This window comes from Scatophagus argus, chromosome 9, assembly GCF_020382885.2.
Source record: "Scatophagus argus isolate fScaArg1 chromosome 9, fScaArg1.pri, whole genome shotgun sequence".
Taxonomy (NCBI): domain Eukaryota; kingdom Metazoa; phylum Chordata; class Actinopteri; family Scatophagidae; genus Scatophagus; species Scatophagus argus.
Genome location: NC_058501.1, coordinates 10,492,674 through 10,518,971, shown reverse-complemented (window position 1 = coordinate 10,518,971; position 26,298 = coordinate 10,492,674). Strand labels below are relative to the sequence as shown.

General features: G+C 38.2%; 1 protein-coding gene across 7 annotated transcripts; it reads right to left on the bottom strand.

The window, feature by feature from the left end:
• Positions 1–10: 10 nt before the first annotated feature.
• LOC124065109 (doublecortin domain-containing protein 2-like) lies at positions 11–25,256 on the bottom strand. Of its 7 annotated transcripts, XR_006844369.1 has the most exons (12): positions 24,758–24,895; positions 24,110–24,414; positions 23,265–23,319; positions 19,814–19,890; positions 19,438–19,572; positions 18,557–18,706; positions 17,563–17,617; positions 17,102–17,285; positions 5,268–5,338; positions 4,467–4,616; positions 1,041–1,933; positions 12–1,007 (listed from the first exon to the last, which is right to left on the bottom strand). XR_006844369.1 is itself a non-coding variant. In XM_046400203.1 (11 exons), exons 1-11 carry the CDS (start codon positions 24,842–24,844, stop codon positions 1,136–1,138), a joined length of 2,067 nt encoding a protein of 688 aa, XP_046256159.1. In that variant the 5' UTR covers positions 24,845–24,895; the 3' UTR covers positions 12–1,135. The 7 variants fall into 7 exon arrangements, 6 of the variants coding, with proteins under 6 accessions (XP_046256164.1, XP_046256159.1, XP_046256162.1 ...); XM_046400203.1 differs by having other exon boundaries at positions 12–1,933; XM_046400206.1 differs by lacking the exon at positions 24,758–24,895 and adding an exon at positions 24,897–25,256 and having other exon boundaries at positions 13–1,933.
• Between the last annotated feature and the right edge of the window lie 1,042 nt (positions 25,257–26,298).

Sequence of the window (26,298 nt, the reverse complement as noted above, 5' to 3'; positions counted from 1 at the left end):
TAATATGTATAGTAATGAAAGGTTACTACTTTAAGTGTAAATGCTAAAATTCTTTTCTTGACTCAATACATTTGTCATTACATCTCCTAAATGATAGCAAAGTACATAATTGCAATAATCAAGCTGTTGTGAAAGAACAACCCTTTGAAATAAAAAAGTACTTACCAAACAGGCAGTAACAACAGTTAATAAAAATATAAATCCACAAATGTTGTTCAATTTGACCAGCCCAAAGTCCATGCTTACGAAATTCACTGCCAAAAAGGGTTATTAATACAGACTGAAGTTATTTTGTAATGAAGTGACAGGGATAAAGAAATGGAGCAAAGTCTGTTTTATTTAAATATCTTTTAAAGGCACCTAACCAACTTTCTGTTATATTCTATTGAAGTATGCATACATTAGATGTACAGTATATTGACAACATAATGAAAGATTATGAGTTAGAATAACTTCACAAAAAAGGCTCAACTTAGCGGAACATTCGGGTACATACAGTATGCTTACAATATTACACATAGCTTATTGTACTTATAAAGTTCATCTGCATCACTTGCTTTGGGAAATAAATTAAAAACACCATACATACAAAAGCCACCTCTAAAACAGTTAGCTAGTGTAACTATGCCTGTTAAAAATGAACTTACATTTTTTAAAACATTTGATGTATGTCTGTAACTCTATTTCAATTTCCCAGCATCACACACTACAGTGCTTACAGGCAAGCGTATACTGGAAAAATAAAGCAGTCAGAGAGATAAGAGTGTGCCTTAATGAAAAATAGAGAGTATATAACTATAGGTTTTATTTGTTTTGTCTCTTTCAAACCTGATACTTATGAACAATGTTTTGATAAATAGCCTTTGAATACATACCTGAAATTTTGATGGTGTTTTTATACTCGGCATCATTTAGCAGCCAGCCATTGAAAGCTTCTATCACTTGCTCAACACTGTGACACTGCTTTCCTATCAGTGCAGATTCTACAAGGCCATCCAGTGAAATATTTGTGGATATGTCTTGATTTTCTGTCTGCAAATTCACTCTGAAACCTTCAATATTTGTACATTGTGTTCTAAAGTATTGCTTACTGTATTTAGCATGGCTCATTCAATATCTGTTTTCCTCTTTCTTCCTAATCCGACTCTTTCTTGCTTTTATCTTGACTGTCTGAATCTCCATCCTCCCCTTTATCTCCATTCACTGTGGCATCTTTTTGACTGGCTGAATTTTCCTCCTCCATGTCCAGCTCTGCTTCACTTTCCACCTCATCATCTTCTCCACTGACCTCTCCATTCACATTTTTCTCCTCTTCTTCTGACTCTTTGGTAGCTCCCTCTTTTGTTTTGCTTAGATCTTCTTCCTGGTAACTGTTGCTACTACTGCTCCTGCTGTTATTGTTCTCTTTTGTCTCGTTATCTGACTGAGTCTTCTCTTGGTCGTTGCTGTTTTCTGTCTCTTTCTGTTTCTCACCCTCCTCTCCATCATTAACTTGCTCCTCACTGCTTTTCTCCGTCCTTCCGCTGTCTTTATCTTGCTTCTCTTCCTCTGTATTTTTCTCTTGCTCATCCTTTTCATGCTCAGAAGAGGTATGGCTTCCATCCTCTTTCTCTATACTGTCCTGGATCTTATCACCATTACTACTGCTGGACCCCTGCTCCTCACTCCTAACCTCCTCTTTCACTTCTCCTTCTACCTCCTCTTCCTTCTCCTCAGATCCTGCTACTGCCTCCCCCTGTTTAACAGCATTTTGCTCATCACTTTCCTTCTTCTCTTCCCCTACCTCTTCTTCACCATTTGTCTCCTGGTTTTCCTCCTTTTCCTCTTTTTTAGTGGAAGCGTCTTCTGTTGTGTGTTCAGCAGCAGCCTCCTCACTCTCTTCTGCCTTTTCACCGCTCTCCTCTGCAGCTTTTGTATCATCATCTGCAGGTTTCTGTAATACAATAATACCACAGAAACTATTTACAGATCTTCATATTTTAACAGGCATACAGTGTAATTGAATTGTTACACTAATTCTCCTTGTGACAGAGTGACAGCACTATTGAGTCATGAGCACAAATCAAGTGGAGTAATATTTTTTATCTTTTCCCAAGACCCCTCTTATAAATATGCAACAGGTAGAGGAAAGACAACAGGAATTTGAGTTTTCTAATGGGATATATCAAATAGGTATTTGTTGTATGTAATATTGGGGTAATTAAAAAGATGCATTGCATAATTATAGAGTAGTAATTTGTTAGCAAACACAAATTAAACTAATTCTTCACATAACACATGGATGATATTAAAATGAATCTTAAATCATCAAATAGTGAAAGATTTTTCTATGTGTTCAAAAATAGTCAATTGCAGTGGGACACTTTGTAAAGCTTGTCTCAACTGTTGTTCTGATATGATTGAAACTGCTTAAAACATTAATAAATAACATCACTGTTATTTGTGCTGGATTGGGATTTATCTATTCAGCCATTCATTTCTATACCGCTTATCCGTCAGGATCATGGGGGGGCTGGAGCCTATCCCAGCTGACTACAGGCGGGAGGCGGGGTCCACCATGGACTGGTGGCCAGTCAACTGCACGGCCGACACACAAAGACGGATAACCACGCACTCTGGATTGGGATTTATGTTAAAGCTTAATGTTAAGTCTAACAGGCTCCAGCCCCCCCGCGACCCTGATAGATAAACGGTATAGAAAATGGATGGATGGATGTTAAGTCTACGTGTTGCACAGTAGTACTTTTGGTCAACACTGGCACCTACAATATATAATATCAATCTATACAGGAAGTGAACATTTATTTACTCACAAACCAGGCTTAACTACAGCTCTCAAGTACTTTGACTATCTCAATTTTATGCTACATTTCAAGTATTGTACTTTTTAGCCTGCAACATTTGACAGTTATGGGAACTTATTCCTTCTGTAGATTAACGTTTAAAACTTATAATGAGCATATAAAACATCATTGGTATAAAACACTATTGTATAACTTAACTTTTCTGTAAAAAATAGAAAAAATATTCTTAAAGATCAAAATCCTTCTTCCATATCAGTAATATGTATAGTAATGAAAGGTGACTACTTTAAGTGTAAATGTTAAAATTCTTTTCTTGACTCAATACATTTGTCATTACATCTCCTAAATGATAGCAAAGTACATAATTGCAATAATCAAGCTGTTGTGAAAGAACAACCCTTTGAAATAAAAAAGTACTTACCAAACAGGCAGTAACAACAGATAATAAAAATATAAATCCACAAATGTTGTTCAATTTGACCAGCCCAAAGTCCATGCTGACTAAATTCACTGCCACAAAGGGTTATTAGTATCACACTTTAAGTATTATTTTTATTTTGATTATTTTTTGATTAGATTGAAGTTATTTTGTAATGAAGTGACAGGGATAAAGAAATGGAGTAAAGTTTGTTTTATTTAAGTATCTTTTAAAGGCACCTAACCAACTTTCTCTGTTATATTCTATTGAAGATAGGTATAAATAAACGAGTATGCATACATTAGATGCACAGTATATTGACAACATAATGAAAGATTATGATTTGGAATAACTTCACAAAAAAGACTCAACTTAGCTGAACATTCTGGCACATACAGTGTGTATATTGTACTTATAAAGTTCATCTGTATCACTTGCTTTGGGAAATAAATTAAATATGTGAAATATTTGTGAATATATCTTGATTTTCTGTCTGCAAATTCACTCTGAAACCTTCAATATCTGTACATTGTGTTCTAAAGTATTGCTTACTGTATTTAGCATGGCTCATTCAATATCTGTTTTCCTCTTTCTTCCTAATCCGACTCTTTCTTGCTTTTATCTTGACTGTCTGAATCTCCATCCTCCCCTTTCTCTCCATTCACTGTGGCATCTTTTTGACTGGCTGAATTTTCCTCCTCCATGTCCAGCTCTGCTTCACTTTCCACCTCATCATCTTCTCCACTGACCTCTCCATTCACATTTTTCTCCTCTTCTTCTGACTCTTTGGTAGCTCCCTCTTTTGTTTTGCTTAGATCTTCTTCCTGGTAACTGTTGCTACTACTGCTCCTGCTGTTATTGTTCTCTTTTGTCTCGTTATCTGACTGAGTCTTCTCTTGGTCGTTGCTGTTTTCTGTCTCTTTCTGTTTCTCACCCTCCTCTCCATCATTAACTTGCTCCTCACTGCTTTTCTCCGTCCTTCCGCTGTCTTTATCTTGCTTCTCTTCCTCTGTATTTTTCTCTTGCTCATCCTTTTCATGCTCAGAAGAGGTATGGCTTCCATCCTCTTTCTCTATACTGTCCTGGATCTTATCACCATTACTACTGCTGGACCCCTGCTCCTCACTCCTAACCTCCTCTTTCACTTCTCCTTCTACCTCCTCTTCCTTCTCCTCAGATCCTGCTACTGCCTCCCCCTGTTTAACAGCATTTTGCTCATCACTTTCCTTCTTCTCTTCCCCTACCTCTTCTTCACCATTTGTCTCCTGGTTTTCCTCCTTTTCCTCTTTTTTAGTGGAAGTGTCTTCTGTTGTGTGTTCAGCAGCAGCCTCCTCACTCTCTTCTGCCTTTTCACAGCTCTCCTCTGCAGCTTTTGTATCATCATCTGCAGGTTTCTGTAATACAATAATACCACAGAAACTATTTACAGGTCTTCATATTTTAACAGGCATACAGTGTAATTGAATTGTTACACTAATTCTCCTTGTGACAGAGTGACAGCACTATTGAGTCATGAGCACAAATCAAGTGGAGTAATATTTTTTATCTTTTCCCAAGACCCCTCTTATTATTATGCAACAGGTAGAGTAAAGACAACAGGAATTTGAGTTTTCTAATGGGATATATCAAATAGGTATTTGTTGTATGCAATATTGGGGTAATTAAAAAGATGCATTGCATAATTATAGAGTAGTAATTTGTTAGCAAACACAAATTAAACTAATTCTTCACATGACACACTGATGATATTAAAATGAATCTTAAATCATCAAATGGGGAAAGATTTTGGTATAAAAGTTTTACCTTATTAACATACAGAGAGATCATGCCTGTGCCAGTTATTAAGGAACTCACATCGTCATAACATGTTCTCTGGGTATCACAAGAGCAAGAATGACACGACAAAGAGCCACACTCACATTATGTCAGGAAACGTCTGCTGTCCACTGAAGAGAGGTTACATTAAACAAAATGTATTTCAACATCTCTTCACAAAGGTGTCATTGTGTGTCCCTAATCATCGTTTAGGTACAATGTATGTTTACCGCTTCGGCCAGCTGGTCTTGAGGGGTTTTGTCCTCAGTATTTCCATCATCAGCCTTTGATTCAGAGTCAGCTGTAAATAGAGAAAAAAAGACAGCTATATTAAAAGGAGCACAGCAAATTAACGTTTATTTGTGAGTTAATTCATTCATCCAAATATTTATTTAAACAGAGAGCAGGGTCATACAGGGTAAGCTCTCTTTTTCAAGATTACCCTGAATAAAATACAAGTTCAACATATAAATTTATATATTATACATTCAATACATACAGTATATAGTACAATAAAAAACTAAAGGGTGCAAAACTGTCCAAAAGGGACCTGCCCCAATATACAGCCAATTATTGAATTTCCTCAGGATCAATAAAGTATCTATCTATCTACCTATCTAACTATCTATCTATATAAATTGCTCCATATTTAACATCTGGCTTCCAAATATCAGTGATTTTATGTTGATTTCTCAGAACCAGGCAGTCTTGAGACCTAAAGCAGTGTGAACTTCATTTATACTGAAAGAGAACTGTACGATACTGAGGTAATTTGGCAGTTTGCCAAGAAGTGCTTTGTAAATAAAGAGATTTCAGTGCTATTGTCTTCTTACTGCTAACAATGGCCACCCAGCATTTTCATATCGTGAGTAATGATGCATTCTCAAGCCATCCCAAGTTTTGAAGGGCAGAGACAGTGGTACAAGAGTGGATGCATATACTATATATTACATCATGGTGGATAAAAAAACTGACAGCAATTTGCTTTCTGCAGTTTTTGGTGATGCCTTATGCATGTTATTGAATTCCAGTTTATCTTTATGGATTTAGTAAGTTTATTAACATATTTTTTGAAGCACATATTATCATTAAGCCAGAAACCAAGTTATTTCTCATAAGATGCTCAGCAAGAGTTGTAAAATTCACTGCAGTTGAACTAGTCAGAAAGCCAGAACAGCATACATTTTATTTAATGTGAGTTTATTAAGGCCACTTAAAATTTGCAAATTTTGCATTGCCTGGGCAACAGAGGGCGCTGTACATGAAATGGCTTGGCCTGCATATAGTGGAGTTGTTCTGATATCCTTTACCTCCAATTCATTCATATAAACTGTGACAGTTATGAAAACTGTGGTCCTAGAATAGAACCCTGGTGCACACCTTTTTTAACACTCGTAAGGCTGCACTGACAACTTGCAGCAGCTTGTGATTGATTCCAGGATTTTCAAAAGAATACGATTGTGACAGTATCAAAGCCTTTATATAAATCAATAGAAAGGGCAGCACAATCCTGCTTATTTTCCCTGGTCTAAAATCCATCACGACATTCTGATTAAAAATATAACATAACAGTAATGTCCTGGATCAGCCAGAGTGAACCTTTTTGGATCAATACTTCACATGGGCTGATTTTACTGAAAAGGAGGCTGTTTCCTTAGATTAAATTGTATTTTGAACATCAATATAGCAGCAAAAAAATTTGCCATGTAAAGATATAGTGATGTAATAGAGGTCCAAAACAGGTCACACTCACAACCCTTTTCTGATATTTGTTTTGGTCACCTGAATGGCCAGTCATCCACATTAGGGCATCTTAGAATTAAACAGTAAGTTAAAATATGGTTCTGAAAATATTCAAAGTGAGAGATTAAGCTATGCAGTAACAAAATCTTGATTCATATTTGATCAGCACTTCCTTATTTCACAGGCTGATTTTGCGATCACTGCAAATTAGTTTTGTTGCCTTTTAATTTCTCTCCAACTTCATTGATTGAACAAGGTGCACATTTTTTTTTTTTTTTGGTCTGAGATGGTGCTCAAGTGTGTGATCTCAGTGAAGGCTTTATGTTTTTCATTTAAAATAAAGAAACTTATGTTTATGAGTGTGATATTATAATATATAGAAACCCATGTGTTTCATCCTAATGTGTGATATTATGTCCTTAATGTTATGCACACCATAACACGAAGATGATTGACTGGTGTCATTCTGGTGCAAATACTGGTGGAAAATTTTTATTCCATCTGACACAGGTTTAAAAAGGCATCTCCATCCCAAATCAGACAAAACAAAGACCGAGGGGGAATACAATGATATGATTCGCATGAAATACATTAATAATATTTTGGTTTCATGAGTTGTGCTTTAAAGATTAATAAGAATACAAAGTAACTCCGCACATAGAGCACTGTGTATAACTTTAATGTAGAACACTCCCAGTACGCTATTTTCTACTTAATACAGATTCATTTCATGCCATTCTTGTTATGTAAAAGTCTATGCCATCAGTTCGTTTTTCATTCTGTAATGCAATTTTACAGGTTATTTTTTCCTTTCTGTGCTGACTCCTTTACAATTACTTTAATTACTTTTACTTTTAATTCCTCAGTCCATTACATCATTTCAGAAATACATAAAGACTCTCTTATAAATAAGAGAGCTTTCTTTTTTTCTTCCATAAGAGACTTGCTGAAATTATCTACGTTTTACATCACAACTGTGTTTTTTGAGGCTTGAACAAACACAGCACAGGAGTGACACCTGGTGGTAGAGACCAAAAACAACTCAAGTCTATATAAGGCAAATAAACAACTTTCCCAGACAATGGGCCAGAGAGCTACATGACATTTTACAAGCAAGAAGCTCAAGTTTGTCAGAAGGTTCAGAAAACTTTGAAGGGTGGTGCTACATTATTTTGTTGATTTGGGGGAATTTCTGGTTTCCTATGGATTCAGTTACATGGATTTTAACAGAAGTTGCAAGCTGCAGTCGTCATTATGCAAGCAAAGACAAAGGGTGTAAGAAAGAGTAAATTAAATAAATACTTGATTGCTGTCAAGAAAAAAAGAAAAAACCTCCAAAACTCCAAGAGCATATCTTCAGAGTAGGAGAGGAAGCATTTGTCATCATTTATTGTCTACTTTGGATCTTGGTGCTTAAAGACATCTTACCACAATTTCTACTGAAGCAGTCAATACAGCAAGGCAGGTTTGTTGGAGTGCAAAATTAATATGAAGTTTTTTTTTTGTTCACATGTGAGCATGTGCATCAAAGGCCTTGGAGTAATTAACCCAAAACATCATAAGAGGAATACAACTATACGCTCTGATAAACAACATAATTACACACTTGTTTTGAAAAACTGGATGAGACTAAAATTTCCAATCATAAATGAGCAGCAAACAAGTAAGGGGAAAAAAGAAAAGAACAGTGTAATTAATGTCTTTAATATTAGTTTCCCTTTCTACACATACCAGTTAAAGAAGAAAAATGACTCGGGCGAAGATTAGAAGAGTTTACGGAGACATTTAATGCATTTCAAATGCAAAACTGATTGAAGTTTAGCTATGGTGGGAGATGAAACGTTATGGTAATAATAATGGACCTCTTTAAGAATATTTTATGGAAATCGCCTGCATTCATTAACAGCGAGGGCTGAACGACTGAGTGTAAGCAGTAAGCAGTGGATGAGCCGCTATGACTCTAAACATCTTAACGTGATTTAAGGATGAGGCACAGGCTCATGAAAATGCTAAATCAAATTAAACACAATATTTAGAATCTCTCCTTCTTGCTCTTCATTAAATCCACTAGATTTGTGTTCTGGCAGTGCAAATGGCTAGACAGTCTTGTGTATGGATGCAAGTGTGTGCAAATGTGAATATGAGTCTCTTTTTTTCTTTCGTAATGAGGCAAACACGCTCACACACACAAATTCCTTCTTTCACCTACACACTATTGACACACAAACACAGACAGAGCCACCCACATTTCAGGAATAATGCTACATTTCATCCATCAGTATGAGGTAAAACAAGGATGCAAGTGTAAGTGGGTATGATTAGTCACATAAATGGCTCTTGCTGCCGTTCTCATGAAAGGCAAAGTTATAAATGACCGCTGTTCCAGAGAAATGTAATAAAACACAACTGAAGATGAGGTGCTAGCAGGTAGTAAACTACAATAACCTCCCATTCCTCAGCAAGCCAACCTCATCTCTCTCTGTTTGCAGACACATACATTACACTTTAGGATTTTAGTTCAGGGACTAGTTTGTAAAAACAAAACTTCTGTCATCTCAGTCTCTGCGACAGTAACATTGTGCAGCACAGCATTTGGGGGGACAATCCAGTGTGCAGTTTCCACCAGGTGACATGATGTAAATACTGTTCCATGAAATACATATGGAGTGCATAAATTAACTTAATTAATGAAATGACAACATTTATTACAGCTGAAACAGCCTCCTGTTGCTCTCTGTGCTCAGACAAAACTTGAACATGAACTATATTGTGAACTACATTTTTTTTTTTTATTTGAGTTTCAGCACAGTGCAAACAAACAGGTGCAGCTTCTCATTTCTTCTACAGAATATAAGGAGTTGTCACTAATGGTGTCTTGTGCACAGGAGTTGCAGCAATGAGTTAATAAACTCAGCAGGGAGTTGAACCAATGTGTGAAAGAAAGTCTTCCTAGACAGAATGAAAAAAAGCTACATTGAATATTATATTACTGTATCTTTTGTGAAAAACATTTCACTTTAAAGACAAAAAGAGACAATCATATGCATCACATTAGTGTTTTCTTCAATACTGCACTGCAGCGTTGGAGTGGGCAACCATGTATAGTGGCCACTTAGAGACTTGCAGTGTCTAATATCATGTTTAAAAGCTTTTCCACTTCTCCAGAAAGCTTTTCTGAATAAAACCCATGCAGTGCAATGAAATCCATTTGTCAGCTCCATAGGAAATCTGTAGCATACATTAGTACATTTTTTTCCATCACAAATGAAACCATGAATCAGTTTCGTGAGGATATATGTTGCTTTTCACAACTATGCTACTGTTTTCAATGTTGTGCAAATCATCCAGTTCCTACGGAATCTTTTATGTCATATTTCTAGGAATAGAAGATGCTGTGAGAGCTGTGAGAAAACTGAACTGAATAAAGCTTTAGAGACACTATTAGAAACCTAGATTATTAGATAGGAGAAGTAGTAAAAATCTGAAAAACAAAACCAAACAAAATAATGAAAAAAATAACTGGTCTTTGTCTCTTTTGTATTTATTACATTTACTGCAATGCTTAATGAAAAAACATTTAGCACTGTGCAAGCGAGTAATGACCACCCAACATCCACAGCGAGGCTAACCACAGTTGGATGTTTAGTCTTTGCATTGGAATGAATACTAAACAAAATCAAGTCTCTGTCACCACAGCTCAAGGCTCAAGTTGGCAGCATCGGATAATGCACCGAAAGTGAATCAGGACGATGACTTATTGGTTATGCTTTTGGATGCCATGGTATTTTTGTTTTGTTTTGTTTTGTTTTGTTTTGTTTTGTTTTGGTTGAATGCTTTCAAAGCCACTTGTGAAAAATCAATCCCCAAATGGCAGAGGTTGTAGTTCTAAATAAATACAAATCACTGTTTTAATATGGTGCATGTTTATGCTTTAAACCAATTCATGGAAAAATCATTGATGCGTCCTCCACAAGCCAATTCTACTTTCAGCAGATTAGCTCTGCAGTGTTAAAGAAACACGTCTTGACGTACTACTTAATATACCTAAATCACTCCACACAACACTCTCTCTATATAACCACACAGTACAGTATATTGGTTATTTACACCCAGCTGATTTAACCCACTCAGCACATGGTTGAGTTATGGTGGGGTGTAAAACAACATGGGTAGTAACTCTGAGTGGTAATTATGAAATGTTGCCACTCAGCAAGTGTGCTCCATTCACTGACCAGGGTCTTGTTAAAACATTTAATGACCGCATGGGCGGCCACCACGCGAAGAGCCCATTTGGTATTGCGTTTATAGTGATGTGACACACACGAAAACAATCCAGCTGCATTGTCTGAAATCTGATGACTTGACATTGTGCCTGTTCATCTCTTTCACACATGCATGCACACAACAAATGTTCATGTAATTCAAAGGTTTACCGGGCAAAATAGTATATCAAGAAGGTACAGTACTCTGTTTTTGCTACACAAAGAGTACAACCTTGCCCGTTGCAAAATGTGCATTATGGGAAAGGCAGAATCCATCTTTTTTGGAGCTTGACCCATGCAGAAACTTTAAGTCACAATATCTCTGTTTCTTTGATTTTGATCTTCCTTTTTAAAAACTGTCTAACTGTCCCATCATTATGGGAGGGTTCTCTTAAAATATAATATACTGAAAGTACAACATCTTGAATGCACTAAACAGATATACAGGTCTTTTATCATGTATGGACAAGACATTTATGGCATCAAGTCCACTTTGAAATATTCTGTCAAGTATTTCTAGTGCATAACATCCTTTGCATTAAGGTTTTGTTGAAGATGCATCTAAAAAAAAGTGAACACACTATTATCTAGAGTGTGCTTTCTCAGTAGAGGAGAAAATGCCTCTCATTGACAGTAGTGTGCATCCTGTGCTTAGATAGCTTCGACAGTAATTCAGAAGAAAGCTCAGCATAACAATGTGGCTGTCAGACAGGCAAAGTAATATTTATAAAGGTCATGGCTTCAGTTAAATATCTTAATAATTTATTGAGTTTGTTCCATCTCACTTTTCTTGCAGTTGCCTGGAAAGTGACCATCCAGTGGCTTCATGATATTAAGGTTTCATTCGAAGAGGCTTCTGTCTAATCAGAACAATTAACGTTCACATTCAATATGGTTGGATGTTTCATTAAGGAATTACAGAACTCATGGCAGTGTGCATTTGAAAATGCATGAGCGAATGCATTATAACTGACTGACATGAATACAAAGCACTTTGCTCTGACAACTTCAGATGCCCTCCAAAGTCTGGCTCCAGCACATAATGTAAATTTTAGATCTCCACAAATGTCAGATATTTACTGTTGCCATTTAGGTTGAATGTCAAAGCTGTTTTAGTGTCTCAGGCTGATACAAACGCTGCAGATGATGATGTTCCTATCACAACTACTCCAGATGTGCGTCTACCAGCTCAAGCTCAAAAAAAAAAAAAAAAAAATACGGAAACACGCAAAGCAGACTAGATTAGAAGTGACAGACCTGAAGAAAATTTGTGTCATTGAAAGTGTCACACATTACCCTAGCCTTACACTTTCCATGTCACAGTCGGCACTGTTGTATGTCACAGCTGAAACACTTGTTAACAGATTAATGTGGCAGATTAGTACAGTTACCCTGCTCTTTAATCCAGTAATCCTGCATCAAAGGGTCATGAAGAACCTTTTTCTGATGCAGTGAAAATAGAAGGATGAAAGGAGATGAGTGGAATGAAGGAGGGATTGGGAAGGATGTCCATGTTGTCTGAAATGTAACATACAGCCCTGTGCACGAATGCACATAAATAAAAAATAGGCATGCATAAAATACATAAATAGTTTTACAACAGTGCTCAGAAACCACACTTTCTAAGAACTTGGCAAGGAAAGAAATGTTGCCATCTCTCATCCTTCACTGCTGAGCCGCTTTTTCTGACAGAGGCACACGGTTTAAGACACACTGCCTCTTTGTGTGCACGTCTCCTGCCTCCCAATGCTGTTTTGAACGCTATTTCACTCTGACAGGAATTATAGATACATATGCTAACAGGGATAATTCCCTAAGGCAGCATCACATTTTATGACACCAGAGGCAGAAGGTTGAACTGGCTGGATGGTGCGCATAAACACACAGGCATGCTCACATGTGCAGCAGTTTTCATTTCTCCCTCATTCAACTTGCAAATAACATTTAGAATGTTTCCATTTTGATTTTTTGAAATGATTTTTTCCGTTAAAAAAAAAATACCTCAACTTAAACCCTGACACCAATTTTCAATAAATGAAAATAACAGGAATGGATCCATCATGTAGCAGGGTAAACTGAACTGTTTCCTGCTACATTAAAAAGATTAAAGAAAAGACTACATGAAAAGAAGACAACTCAGAACACAAGGTTTTGTATAAATGGATGTCCTTGAGGTTTTACTGCTACTGCTGGAGTTACTGTACCTCCTGGAATTCACGATCTGAACGAACACACACGCACACACACACACACACACACACACAAATCCCATGCCAAAAAGAAACATCCCATGAACATTTGTGATGTTTCCAGTCAGGATGCTCTTGTTGACCCTCCGTAAAAGTTAGCAAGAATTTGAAACAGGAATTTAACTTTATTTAGCCTCACTTGTTTGGTGTACAAGTCACTTAAAGTTCTGTGCTCTCTGATTTTCTTTCATTGAAATAAATTGTATTTTTCCCACATCCAGATAGTGTTTGGACTGTAACAGAACAACACTAAGACAAGTCAAGTCACCGTAGCCACAGTATCATCAGCCCCTAGTATTGAGTTATTATTCAAGCTGTTCACCTATGAGGGGAATCACAATATGCTCACCTATGTCAATACTGCACTGTTGTAATATAACAATACCAGAGATGTTGGTCGAATTCTCTAAAAGAAGGCTTATTTTGATGGATACCAGTCAGGCCTTAAAATGGAAACACGCAAATAATTTTACAAATCAAAAGCTAGCAGCCGTGTGCCGCTTCACTGATGCATGTACAGATGCAACATGTGCAGGAGTCCCTATGGTCAGTAGACACATTTCTCCCTTGTCAGAGAACCCCTTTGTGCATCTTCTTCTGTTCTTTCTTTGCCTTTCTTTTCTCTCCTCTTGTCCATACCTTTCTGTCTGTCCTTCTTTCTTGAAGGACAAGGCTTTTTGTTGATTTTCAAAGCAGCAATTTGGCCCCCTCAAGGGGCATAGGCGAGTAAGATTGTGCTTTGATGACTCTAAATGGAGAGATTACCCAAATGAAAGGCAATTATCCAAACCCCACCCATCCCTCTGCCCTTCAGTATCTCCAGGCCTTTTTATTCCACCCAATGCTCATGCTCCACCATCTCAGGCTATTCATCATATTCACTACTTGATTCACCTGTACTCCTTTTTTCCTTCTCATCTCATTCCTCATAATGCTCTCCTCCCTTCATCATTTCAATCTTTTATTCCCACTTCTTTAACCTTCTCTTTTATCTTCCCTTCCATTTACATTCCATGTCCTCTCCTGTCAAATCTGTCAAAACATATATTTTTCTCTGTGTACTGTCTTTTATTCTTCTTCTTCTTCTCCTCTTCAGTGGAGCCATTAACTGATCTGGTCACAAAGTTCCTTTATGAATGAGAACATTGATAAACATCCAGTTTCTATTTTGATATTTACAACAACTGCCTGTTGGTTGTATAAAATCTGAAAATGTTTCATGTGTTAACACTGGCCAATATTTTACCCAACTGAAAAGAACTTCAATTACATGCAACTATGCAGGGTGAAGCGTACGACAGGCAATGTGTCTTGTTGGTTAAGTCTTTTTTAAGCCAAATGTCTTTGTTATAGTGAGTTCAAATTCATTCCATGACCTTTGCTGCATGAGCTGTCGCGCTGCCTCCCCCTTGTCTTTGCTGTCACTCACCACTGTGTTCACTCTAATGAAGCAGAAAAGTCAGAAGCTTTACAATACACCAGACAGAAACTGCTGGAGTTCTCCTCAGTCTGGCTCCCAGCAGCTGATAGACAGTGAATAATGGGGACTGGCGTAGCAACACACACACACACACACACACACACAGAGAGAAAAAAACTTAACTCTGTGTCACAACAAAGTCAGCACAAAACAGAGGGAGAACATCCAGTTACAGGGTCACTCTGTCTCACTTGTCTTTCTTCTCTCGTCGTCTCTATCATTTTGTCTCATTTCCTTTCAGTCTGTATATCTCTCTATGGCCCCCTGAACAAATTACATTTATAATGACATGACACCTTTATAATAATCTTTTGTTTTCATCCATTGATCCAGCACACCAGAGACCTGAAGTTTAGGTTTCATGCTGTGTTCTTTCCACAGCCTCTGCCAGTCAGCCAACTTTTTGGCTGCGTTCCTTCTGGCACCAGGATGGGATGTGTTTACCTCACAGCCAAGCCAGGGCAGGATTTCCCAAAGGTAAAATAACACCATAAACACCTCCGTGCTGTCACCAAACAAAGGTGATATGAACACTGTGTTCCCACTGAGAAACTAAACTGGACAAACATGACCACAACACTGAAATCATTCGTTTTTGGCTAATGGGCAGCTATGATTTCAGTTTGCCTTTGAGAAGCCAAATAACAATTTCAGCACTGATTTGCTGAAAATACCTCTGAGAAACTTCACCCTACTGTAGCTTTGAAAAACTCTGTTCAGCACCATGGACAGGGACAGACTCTAACTGCCACACAGAGACTGCATTACACGAATACACTACAAGCAGCTACTAAGCCAAACAAATGGGGAAAACATTAATTCTTGTAAACATGACAGCATTTGAAAAAGACTTTATAGGTCAAACAGTGAAGGGTGCAGGAGAATGTGATATGCTCTCTAAGCCATTCAAAACGATCTTGTCTAATGCCTGATCTTGTTTTCCGAGCTGTCTGTCTGTTAATTCAATCTTTGGTCAATGTCACCCAAGGGGACCAATAATGCAACATGTTTTTCTCTGCCTGTAATGTGACATGTCATGCAATCTGATGTACTGGGGGATTTTGAGGGTGACATTACAGGTTTCAAATGCACACACCGACAAAGACACACACACACGCACATTCCTCATCTTTCTCTTTTGATGCAAAATGCCAGCTCCCCTGAACCACAGACACCATTCTCCACGCTCCTGTGGGTTTCTGCTGTCAACTCTCCTGCCAGACGAGGAAACAGGCAACATCTATCATGAGCCACAAGATGACGTAATGTGCTTCATACTGCAGTAGGCGCTACAATAAGGTCAGAAGCAGCATGCAGAAAATCTAAATCTCTTTTACTGTAAAATAAAATTTCTCAGTCCCCTCTCACACTGTTATACACAATGTATATAATATACATGCAAAGCATCTGCTTGTGTTCCAGAGCAACAAAACATCCTAATGTTCATTTTGCCAGCTGCCAATGAGCAGAAAAGTTAAGGACCAACAGGAGATACAGAGTGTCAGCAGGACATTATAACACACTGATTATAAAGCCAGAAGATGATGTAATGTGTTTCTTATAAAAGCAGCTAATGTCATCATGCTAGACCTACTTTCAAGATTCCTTGCTATATTTTTTTGCAGAGCAACAGTGCCACTATGTGGATATTTAAGCATGCAGCAGGTTACGTAAGATTTCAAAAGCCACGCATTACATCATGTATGCGTTTGTGCTACATGTTCATTCAGACATGCAGACATTAAAAGGCCCGGTAGCAATTACAGCATGATGGTGTGATATTGCCCTGAGAAGTGTCCTTATGAAGAAATATCTTTTCAACCAGGCACTCACCTTCTTAATTGTAGGAGTGCATGCAGCCATATATGTATGCATACACCCACCTTGAGAACCATTTTAACAGGGATTCACAAATACAACACACACATACACACAAACTCAATAGTATATGTAGTCAAATACTGACAGAAAATAGTGACTGGAATTTTTAGAATAATTTTTTCAAAGAATACAATCCCCGACACAAGAGACCTGTGAATCTTCCATCAAAGTGAACCAATAAGACTGGACCAATGCATAATTCAGTCTCTCTGAATGTCTTGTTTCAAATATATTTCAGATCCTAATGATTTATGCTATATATGTAATAATGCATGTCAAATTGCAATATCTAGGCTAGATACTGTGAATGTTCTTCTTGGCTTTAGTACATCATACTGTTGTTTTTTTCACTGCATTAAATCTTGTTGTATTTCTCATGCCTGTTTGAAATCAGCAGCTGTAGCCATATTCCATTCCCGTCCATACTGTTGTGTTTGTTTCTGCATTACCATTATCAGAGATGCTGAGGGTCATGCTTTGTCCACTCTTCTTCTTCCGGAGGGAGATGAGTCTGGCCTGAGAGATCTCTCTGACGATGGAGGACAGATGCTCCTTGTTGCTGCCATTATGGCGCGGAGGAGAGTCCTTGGAGTCTCCATCTGCACTATCGCTGCTACGGATCGTCGACTTACCCTGGAGGGAACAAAAGTCTAGTTCGGTCAATAAGAAATTTGTGGGGAAAAAACTGTAACAGTGTCAAGTGAATATAAACAAAATGTACAAAATATTTTTGAAAACTGAAATTTCTGACCCATATTCATTAAATCAACTGAAAGCAACTTAATAATACAGAAAATCAAACACTTTCCTCCATTTTGGATGTTTGCTATGAATATGCTGAATTACTTATTTCTAATTTTGAATTACTAAAACAAAACTAAACAATCTAAATAATTCATAGAGTTCTTACATTTCCATTCTGCTTGGAGAACCTGTAGATAGGTGGCAGAGAGTAAGCTTTCATTCTGTAAACCAAACAGACAAAAGTAACTTCGATATGAAGTTCTTGCCTTAGAACATCAATTTATGAACTCACACACCTGAAATTCAGATCAAGTCAGCTTTACTTTTGTAGCCTAAAATCACAAATCACAACACTTTACAATCTGTACAACCCTCTGTTCTTAGACCCTTGCCATGAAACTTTTGAAACTCCAGCAGAACTTAAGTTTATCTGAAAATGAAAACGTGCATGTTTAAACAACAGAGGTCTGTGTTTGTGCATGTGAACTCATAAACATCATGCACTGACTTCTTGATTTTGTTTATTTCAAATGTAAAAACTCTAAACACAGTATAAGGCACCACTTTTATTCACATGCAGCAAATTGTCCTTCTTTAAAATAATATTTAGTCCTGAGGGATGTAGGTTTCAGGAGATTTGAAAGCAGATATTAGCCCTGGAGGAGTCATTAGTTTCCACACTGGAACACATACAAACACAAACTGAGTGGTCTCCAAGAACCAACCCTGGTAACCATAGGGTTACATCTTTATATTTCCACAACTCTTCACAAAGGACAAAGGAATCCACATGCTGATAAATACTAATAATGTGTATCATTGGTCATTGTTGATCATATTAAATTAATAACTTCATTTACCGTGTTCAATGTAAAGTACTTGTTTGAGGAGTTTACTGAGGAGTTTGATGTATCAAAAGGCATAAGCATGTTTGCACATAAGAAATAGAAAATCTCAAAGCTATAAAAGCACACCCTATTATCAATCTTTTAAGAATGCTTTTCTCTTCATTCTAAAGACAAATTCAGGTGTGTTACAAATTTATTACAAAATACATTTGTGAAGGCAAACAACAACATGAAATTGGATGTAAACATTAAGTTTGCATTTTCTATCACATTGTAAGTCCGGCAAATTGTTACTGGATTTTATTTTCTTACCCATTGACCCTCCGTATCCCTCTGGGTTTGGTGAAGAGCAGGTCACTGTAGGGCAGCTTCTTAAACTTTTCTCTTCCTACAGCCACATAAAGCTGACCACTCTCCAGCTGGTTCCCATCAGTCACCTGGTGGCCTTCATAGGTGTAGAGACTACAAAGCAGACACAAAGTCAAAAGCCTCATGATTTCCATCATGTGTTTGTACCAGTTTGTGAATGCAAGATGCACTTAGTAGTAGTCAAATATTCTCCCATAAGATAGCTCAAACAGTACCAAGCACATACTGATCAGGCACAGCATTAAAACCACATGTTTAATATTGTGTAGGTCCAACTTGCATCGCCTTTGGCACATCCAGTAAATGCCCAGTTGGACTGAGATCTGGGGCCTTAGGAGGACGACTCAACACCTTGGGCTCGTCATGTTCCTTGACCCATTCCTGAGCAGTTTTTGATATGCAATGGACAGGATGCATTGCCCTGTTGGGAGGAGTTGTTGCCATCAAGGAGAGCTGTTACCATGGGGTTGTGCACTTGGTTTGCACCTATGCTTAAGTAGATTCTAAGTATAAAAATAGCATTTACATGAATGCCAGGGTATCCCAGTAAAACACTGCATAATTGCATTGATCAATGTTATTTACCTCACCTGTCAGTGGTTTTAATGCTGAAGTTGATCGGTTGTTTTGTGCATTTCTGTTCATATACCAAAAGTGCAAAGATATTCAAACACATCCATATGAAGATCAATACTGTGAACCAACTTGAAGAAAATCTCTTTTCTTTTTTTATGTGCATGTAGAAATTGTTAAATAAAATAAAATTAATCGTTCGCCATTATGGAAGAACATGTGCCGCAAGTCTCAAGTTTTTTTAACTGTACCTTCGGACACCGCCCAGGACTCTCAAACCCATCTTCTCTGTGATCATCTCTAATATTCTGTCAAACTGGCCAAGCATCCTCTGGTGGATCAAAAGCCTCATGGTGGGGTTCAAGACATCTCCGTTTGCTGCCACACTAAATAAAGAAAATACACATGATCATACAAACACTACCTCTGAGTTCAGTGAAGGCAGGGACACTCATTTAATTGTAAGTGTATCCTATGAGTTCAGGAAACAGCAGTCTGTGACACCATCTGTCCTTGGGTATACAGTCTAAAATCAGGTTTGAGTGTTATATATACTCAAATGAAGGAATAAACAGATATAATTATAAGTAAATCTGGAAACTGTAAAATGTTCATACAGGAACTTACAATATTGTACATGGCTCCTTGATGGGTTTGAGGAATCGAGCTGATGCAATGATGCGATTCTGCGGCAGCGGTTTGGCCTGGAAAAGAGGGATAAAAAGTGCACATGTCCGGGATCCCATGACTGCTTTCAAAGTTTGTTAGTAGCCTTGTGTGTCTAGTTGGGATTTCAGGAAAGCTCTTGGGTCTCAGTGGAGACTCAGAACAACAGGTTTATACGAACTTTAGGGACTTTTGCTTTGGGGACACTGGAGTCCAACTGGCAAAGACAACATATTAAGCTAACCCCATCTCCTAAATATAGCTGACCATGTCAGGGCAGTCAACAGAGAATATACTGGGCAACCTCTAGAGCCAGAACTGCTTGGAGAATCAGAGCAACCAAAAGTGGCCATAGTTCAATACAGCACAATTTGTTTACTGTACTGAAATTTCAATTAACTGTACACTGTACAAAAAAAATTGTGACATCAGAAGCTTTTACTCCTGAAGGCAAAAAATTAAGAGCTATTGTGCACACTAAAAGAATCCATTTCTCATCTCTGTGATAGCAAAAGAATGAGCCCTTGGTAATCCTCTGAGATTGTTGTGAAGTTGCAAAGAGTGAGCACTGCAGGTCCTGTCCCATAACACCTGGTAATTCACTGTGGCTCTAAGACTAAGATTTGTATCCTGTGAGAGTTGGAGAGAAAGAGATAAGGAGGTATATTAAGTCTTCTGGGGTCTTTGAGTGCACCCTGGCAACAGAGGTGTGCAGGGCAGAAGTAGAATTAAACTAGAATTACCACCCTCCTGTGCACCTCCATTCAAGTCAAGTCAAATTGCAGTTCGCATCGGTGTCTGTCCATTTATGTAGTGTAGTGACGCTTCTAAATGAGTTTAATTAAAGGTATTACGTGTATTTTTTGGCAAAACGAAAGTTTTTACTATATTGGCAAGTTTGAGTCCAAAGAAAAACGAAAAACAGAGTCAGTAAAGCAGATTCTACACAAAGAAGGTACAAATTCTAAAACAAAGATGCATGGAAGATCTATACAGTCAGCACTGTTTTAAGGCGGACATCCAAGATTAGTTTCATCAATTCAGTATTTGACCAAATGTGAAATATGGTCAGAATCTCCCCTTCTGTTCCTGAGTTATGGTGTTGAATAATGGCCAGAAATGGCAATCCTGAGATATTGTGTTCCCAAAAAAGGGATGTATAGTCACATGGACAGACAACCTGAAAACACACTGTCTCCATCACAGGTATCATCAGTATGAAGGTATAAACTTTTGATAGGGTGTAGGACATATTCAGAGGTATGCCAGTAACAAGCCAAGAGGCAAGAACACATACCCTGACTGCAAAGAGAGGTTTTCTACTAACAATACATAGCAACATATTTGGTTGTGCAAAAAAAGCAGCTTTGCACTGAGGGGAAAAAGTCCCCTCAGCTCATTATAGTGTCCATGCACACATTTAGCTTGGCAAAGAGCATCACTTTGTTCTATTAGTTCTACACTTATAGGGGTAATGAACAAAATGATGAAACCTAAAGTTCAGCAGATACCTCTAACAGGAATCCAAGAACACAAAAATACCATCTAAAGAGTGCAGATATTAGAGTCATGTAATCATTAACATTCTAGGTTTGGAATCCATTACATGAAATGGTTATCGTTTACAGTCCAATTAGCAATTTGACAACATTCAGATAACATTTTATCTGAATTGCCTACAGACTGCCTACAGATTCTGTGTTCATTTGCAGAGAGATTAGTGGTATACTAACATTACTGTTGATTGAAACCAGCAGATTTGAGCACTACTTGAAGTGGGCCCTCTAAAGCCCATCCAATCAAACAGAGAGGCACAAAAAAGCTAATTGCAAGGTGAAATGAAATGTAACAACAATCTAATATGAGCAACAGCCTGATATAATTTCTTAAGAGCAGGGACTATTGTAAGCATGATCCTGAGTTCTGGTCAAAATAAACCAGGCTTGTACAGTATGTCAGTACATCTAACTCAATATCCTTCCTGTAATTAGTCCTTCCTGTAATACTCCTGAACCAATAAGGACAAGAAACAAACTTGCTGATCATCCAGCCAGCTAAGAGTTCTCATCATTAATCGACACAATCAGGCATGTTAAGTGGGGTGGTGATGGGGAAGCAAGGTCCTTGTAAAGAATTGGCTGTTTTTATGCTTCCCACATAATCACAGCAGCAACAACAAGCCCTTGAGGTTATCTGTGATGAATATGTTTCTTGCTAGCAGGTGATAAGGCAAAATCAAGAACACAGTGTTTGTATGATGAACATATGACAACGAACAGACTGGGCATACATGACTGTGGCTGTGGTTCAAAAACGAAGAAAAAAGCAGCCATTATTTCTCTGACATGTCAAAAATTTGCACTTCTTTGTTTTTATCAAATCACCACCAAAAGAATATGAACAGAGTTAACATGGTTTGGATTTGAGTACACATACAGTATCGGTGCCTTGCCAACATAAAATTTTCCATTGAAAGTAATTTTAACTTATTTGTAAAGAGAACCTGCAGTTGACTTTCAAAACAGATGAGCCTGTGGGCTACCTGACTTTAAGCTGCTCTTGCTTGGGCCATGACTTCATACCTGGTGATTAAAGATGCATTGAAAGGAGGGATGATTATGATCCATAAATTAATAATGCATGGCCACTGAGACGACAACAAAGTGATTCTTCACAGAGAACAATAGAGAGGAATGCTAAACATAACACCTTGCTAAAACGATCTTTCTAAAACCTTTACGCTGTGGGTGTGGACGGGTTGTTCCAAAATCCTCATGCATCTTGCATTCAGTGGCCGTTTCAAATTTTGAAAAGCTGGATTGAGTAGTGATATTGTAACTGAAAACCTGCCTTGAAAATATAGCTGCCTAATCTCTAAAACCAAATCTAAAATTATGAAATAAAATAAACGCAATTTAAATAATATGTATATGATCACTCATTCTCACGTGGCTACTACATGAGCTTATGTTCAGAGTGGTCAGAGTTTTTGTGCTCTTCAGAGGCTTGTGACACACTGGATTTTTGTCATGCACATATTAGCTTGCTGCTCAGATATCGTCGTGTATGTGGGTTAGTCCACAGGTGACAGACAGAATGATGGTTCCCTCCCCTAAAGGACGAGGAGCTGGAGTGGAACCTGAGCGAAGAAGTTCTCTGGCAAGGTGCATGCTAAGGACGAACTAAACCCCAAAAGCGTCTGGATGATTCACAAAACTAAGTAAATTATGTAAAATGGTTCCGTTTCTGCAGATTGCGTTTATATGACGACAAAGATTATACAAACTGGGAAATGCAGGCACAGCCACTTGGAGCAGCTTGTTTATCTTGTCTTTCCTCTTTCACACTTCTGGGACTGACATGACACATGAATGAATTTCAAACAAAATGAAATGGGTGTTGCTTTCTTTACCTGCATTGGAAGGGTCTGCATCATCCTCTTCCTTCTTGAGCCAATTTGTTGGTAACTACAGACAAAACAAAAAGTGAAGCAAGCCTGTGTCAGTCAATAAGAAGCATTCTCTATTTCACAAACTAAGAAATATTACTATATCTCATTAATTCCAGTTATTAATAGCCTGGCATGTAAATGTATAGTATGTGATCCACCCTATTTGTTGCGAGCTGAGCTGTGATAACACTACAATAAGGCACTATTCTGTTAAAACAGAATACATAGTATGTAATTATCATCTCTTGCATTAGAAGCGATTTTGCACACAATTCCTCTGGGTATCAAAGCAATGGTGTGGGATGCAATGAGAGGGCCAACAGGATGATGACTATAAGTGCAGTATATTCAGTTCTGCAGCAGAGGATACCATACCCACATCTTAACTCGAAAATTTTAATTTAAAATGTCAAGGAGCATAGTGACAGTACAAACTTCATGGCGCCAGAATACGTCCCCACTCAGCAGCTTCCTCACGGCAGTCTAAAAATAACTTGCTGCCAAATCCCAGTGACTGCAGAATAAATCCACTTATTTTAGAACGGGGCAAGGCACACTTCTCAGCAGTGCTTATCTCATCTAACTCATGCTGTGACTCAGCAATGGTGCAAAAGTGTGGAGTCACAAAAACTTTAAGACAACGACTCAGTGAGCAGGTATGATGCTCAGTGTCTGCAATCGCGTATGAAGCCCATGACTGACTTACACACTTACTGTGCAACCAAGTTAGTGTGTGCGGTGCATGTCAATATGCGAAACACATTTGAAAGTGATTATTATCATGTCAGACGTTAGTTTAGTCTTACTCCAGCCGTTTGAATTTCTCCCTCCCAGCAGCGACGTACTGCTCCCCGCTCTTCAGACTCTCCAAGCAGTCTACTTTATGGCCTCCTCTCGGCGTGTAGATGTTTCTCACCGCTCCAAACGGTGCTTGTACCCCGCCGGTCACCTCTCTCAGCAAAGTCTCAAAGTTGGACACCCTCTTTTGGTTTATCACAATCCGCCGAGCCTCGTAGTAAGGATCACCATTGCGGAACATGAAAACGCTCTTCACGACGGGCTGTGATAGAAAGTTTGGCTTCTCCGAACTCATCGCTGTCTGAGAAGGAGGCTGGCGCGCGATGGAGAGAGATTTTTGTTAGAATAAACATGCAACAGTTTGATCCCAAATGCGAGGTAAAAGCTTACGGACCATGATAATGGCATTAGAGCTGGTCCATCCTGACCAGATATTTAGGGTTAATCGTAAGTGAAAGCGGCATGCAGATTGTCGAGGTAGTCAGCAGTTTGGAGAGTTCAATTTAAAACGCTGCTCACAGGTTAAGGAGGCGGTTGCTGAACAGAAATATGACCACATGCATAGAGCTCTCGACGTATCCCTACGTTATAAATGACAACTATCCATAACTTCTGCAGAATTTCAACCCGCCACAGAGGAAACTGTGCAGAGTCACCCGCTTAGTGTGCACCGCTGCGCAGCAGGTGATGATAAAAGGCAAACAGGTCTCTGTAGTTCCTCCACGATGTAGGCGAGGCATCATGGGAGCTCATCTGTTGGGATGTATCTATGGGAACACGCCGTTGTTCACTCACCGATTACCAAGGACTTCACACAGCCGTAATCAACAGACAGTTAATCATTAAGTGATGAAGTCAATAAATAAACTTATATTATAAAATGGACACCCTCGGCGTGTCCTAAACATTAACCCAACGCACGCACGACGAGCTCGATGATCGCAGAAGGCGAAAATATAGATCAGCGGTTAAGGCTAAAAACTCCAGCAGCCATGTGAGAAAGTTAATTGGGCATCGAGAGACCAATTGGAAACCCGGGTTGCCGGTGACATCGCGAAAGTGGGACAAAAAAACATGTTTGTTTGGTGTACTATATTTGTGAAGCACAACAACAGGGAGATCTGTACTCTATGTCCTTTTGCACATTGTTGTCAAGCGGCACGCTTCCTGTTGCAGCATTTAAAGCCAGAGGAATTCATAATGTAAACGTCTGGGTGAATTACATTTTCTTCCAATGTTCTTAACCTAAATGCTTGTAGATGTGTTCCCACTATATGAGCCCACAGCACAGTTATTTTATTTATGTATGCAATAGTAATTGTGGCATATCTGCTAAAGAATACAGTTTAATTTTCAGTGAATTTTTAGGCTGATGTTCGCACTGCACCTCTGCACCTCAGCACCTCTTCTCGTTGTACTTTCATTAACTCTTTCTTCAGCAGCAATCCATATATATATATATATATATATATATATATATATAGCCCATGACTGCTCTTGTGCTCCTGCTTTCGCTGTTCACGGCCCAGCCTACCCATCAGGAGATGTCTCCATCAGTTCTTTTCCTTTAGCATAGATGTGAGGGTCGAAGGGCAGAGGATGTTGCTATGATGTTATGTAAAGCCCTTTGAGACAGACGGCTTGTAAAAATGGGCTATATAAATAAAGTTGTCTTGTCTCTTTGTCTCTTGTCTAGTCTCTTTTGCAATATTTAAATTTAAATTTTTTATTTACCTATTTTTTGGTAGCAGGGACATAAAGAATTTCACTGCACATTGTACCGTGTATGATTGTGTGTGTGACAAATAAACCTATCTTGTATCTTGTCTTGTGTCTCATATATATATATATATATATATATATATATGGGCAGGGTCATGTAGAGCACATGAACCTGCCCAGGGGTCAACCATAGCTTACTTGTTAAACTTGGCAAAGATAAAGCCAGATATTTTTTTTGTATTCTTCTCTTTCTAAGTTAGGCATGAATTTGACAGTTGTAAGTTGGCTGGTGAGTTAGATGAGCTGATTTGCAAAATTATTTTATGGAGTGATATGTAGTGCAGGTGTTTTGTCAGGAGAGGGCAGTGTACAACAACAATAATAAAAAAGAAAAAAGCACACACAGACAGTTGTGTTTCCATCAGACTTAACAACAACAACACCTCACTATAACAATAAACATGACTTGCCTAAC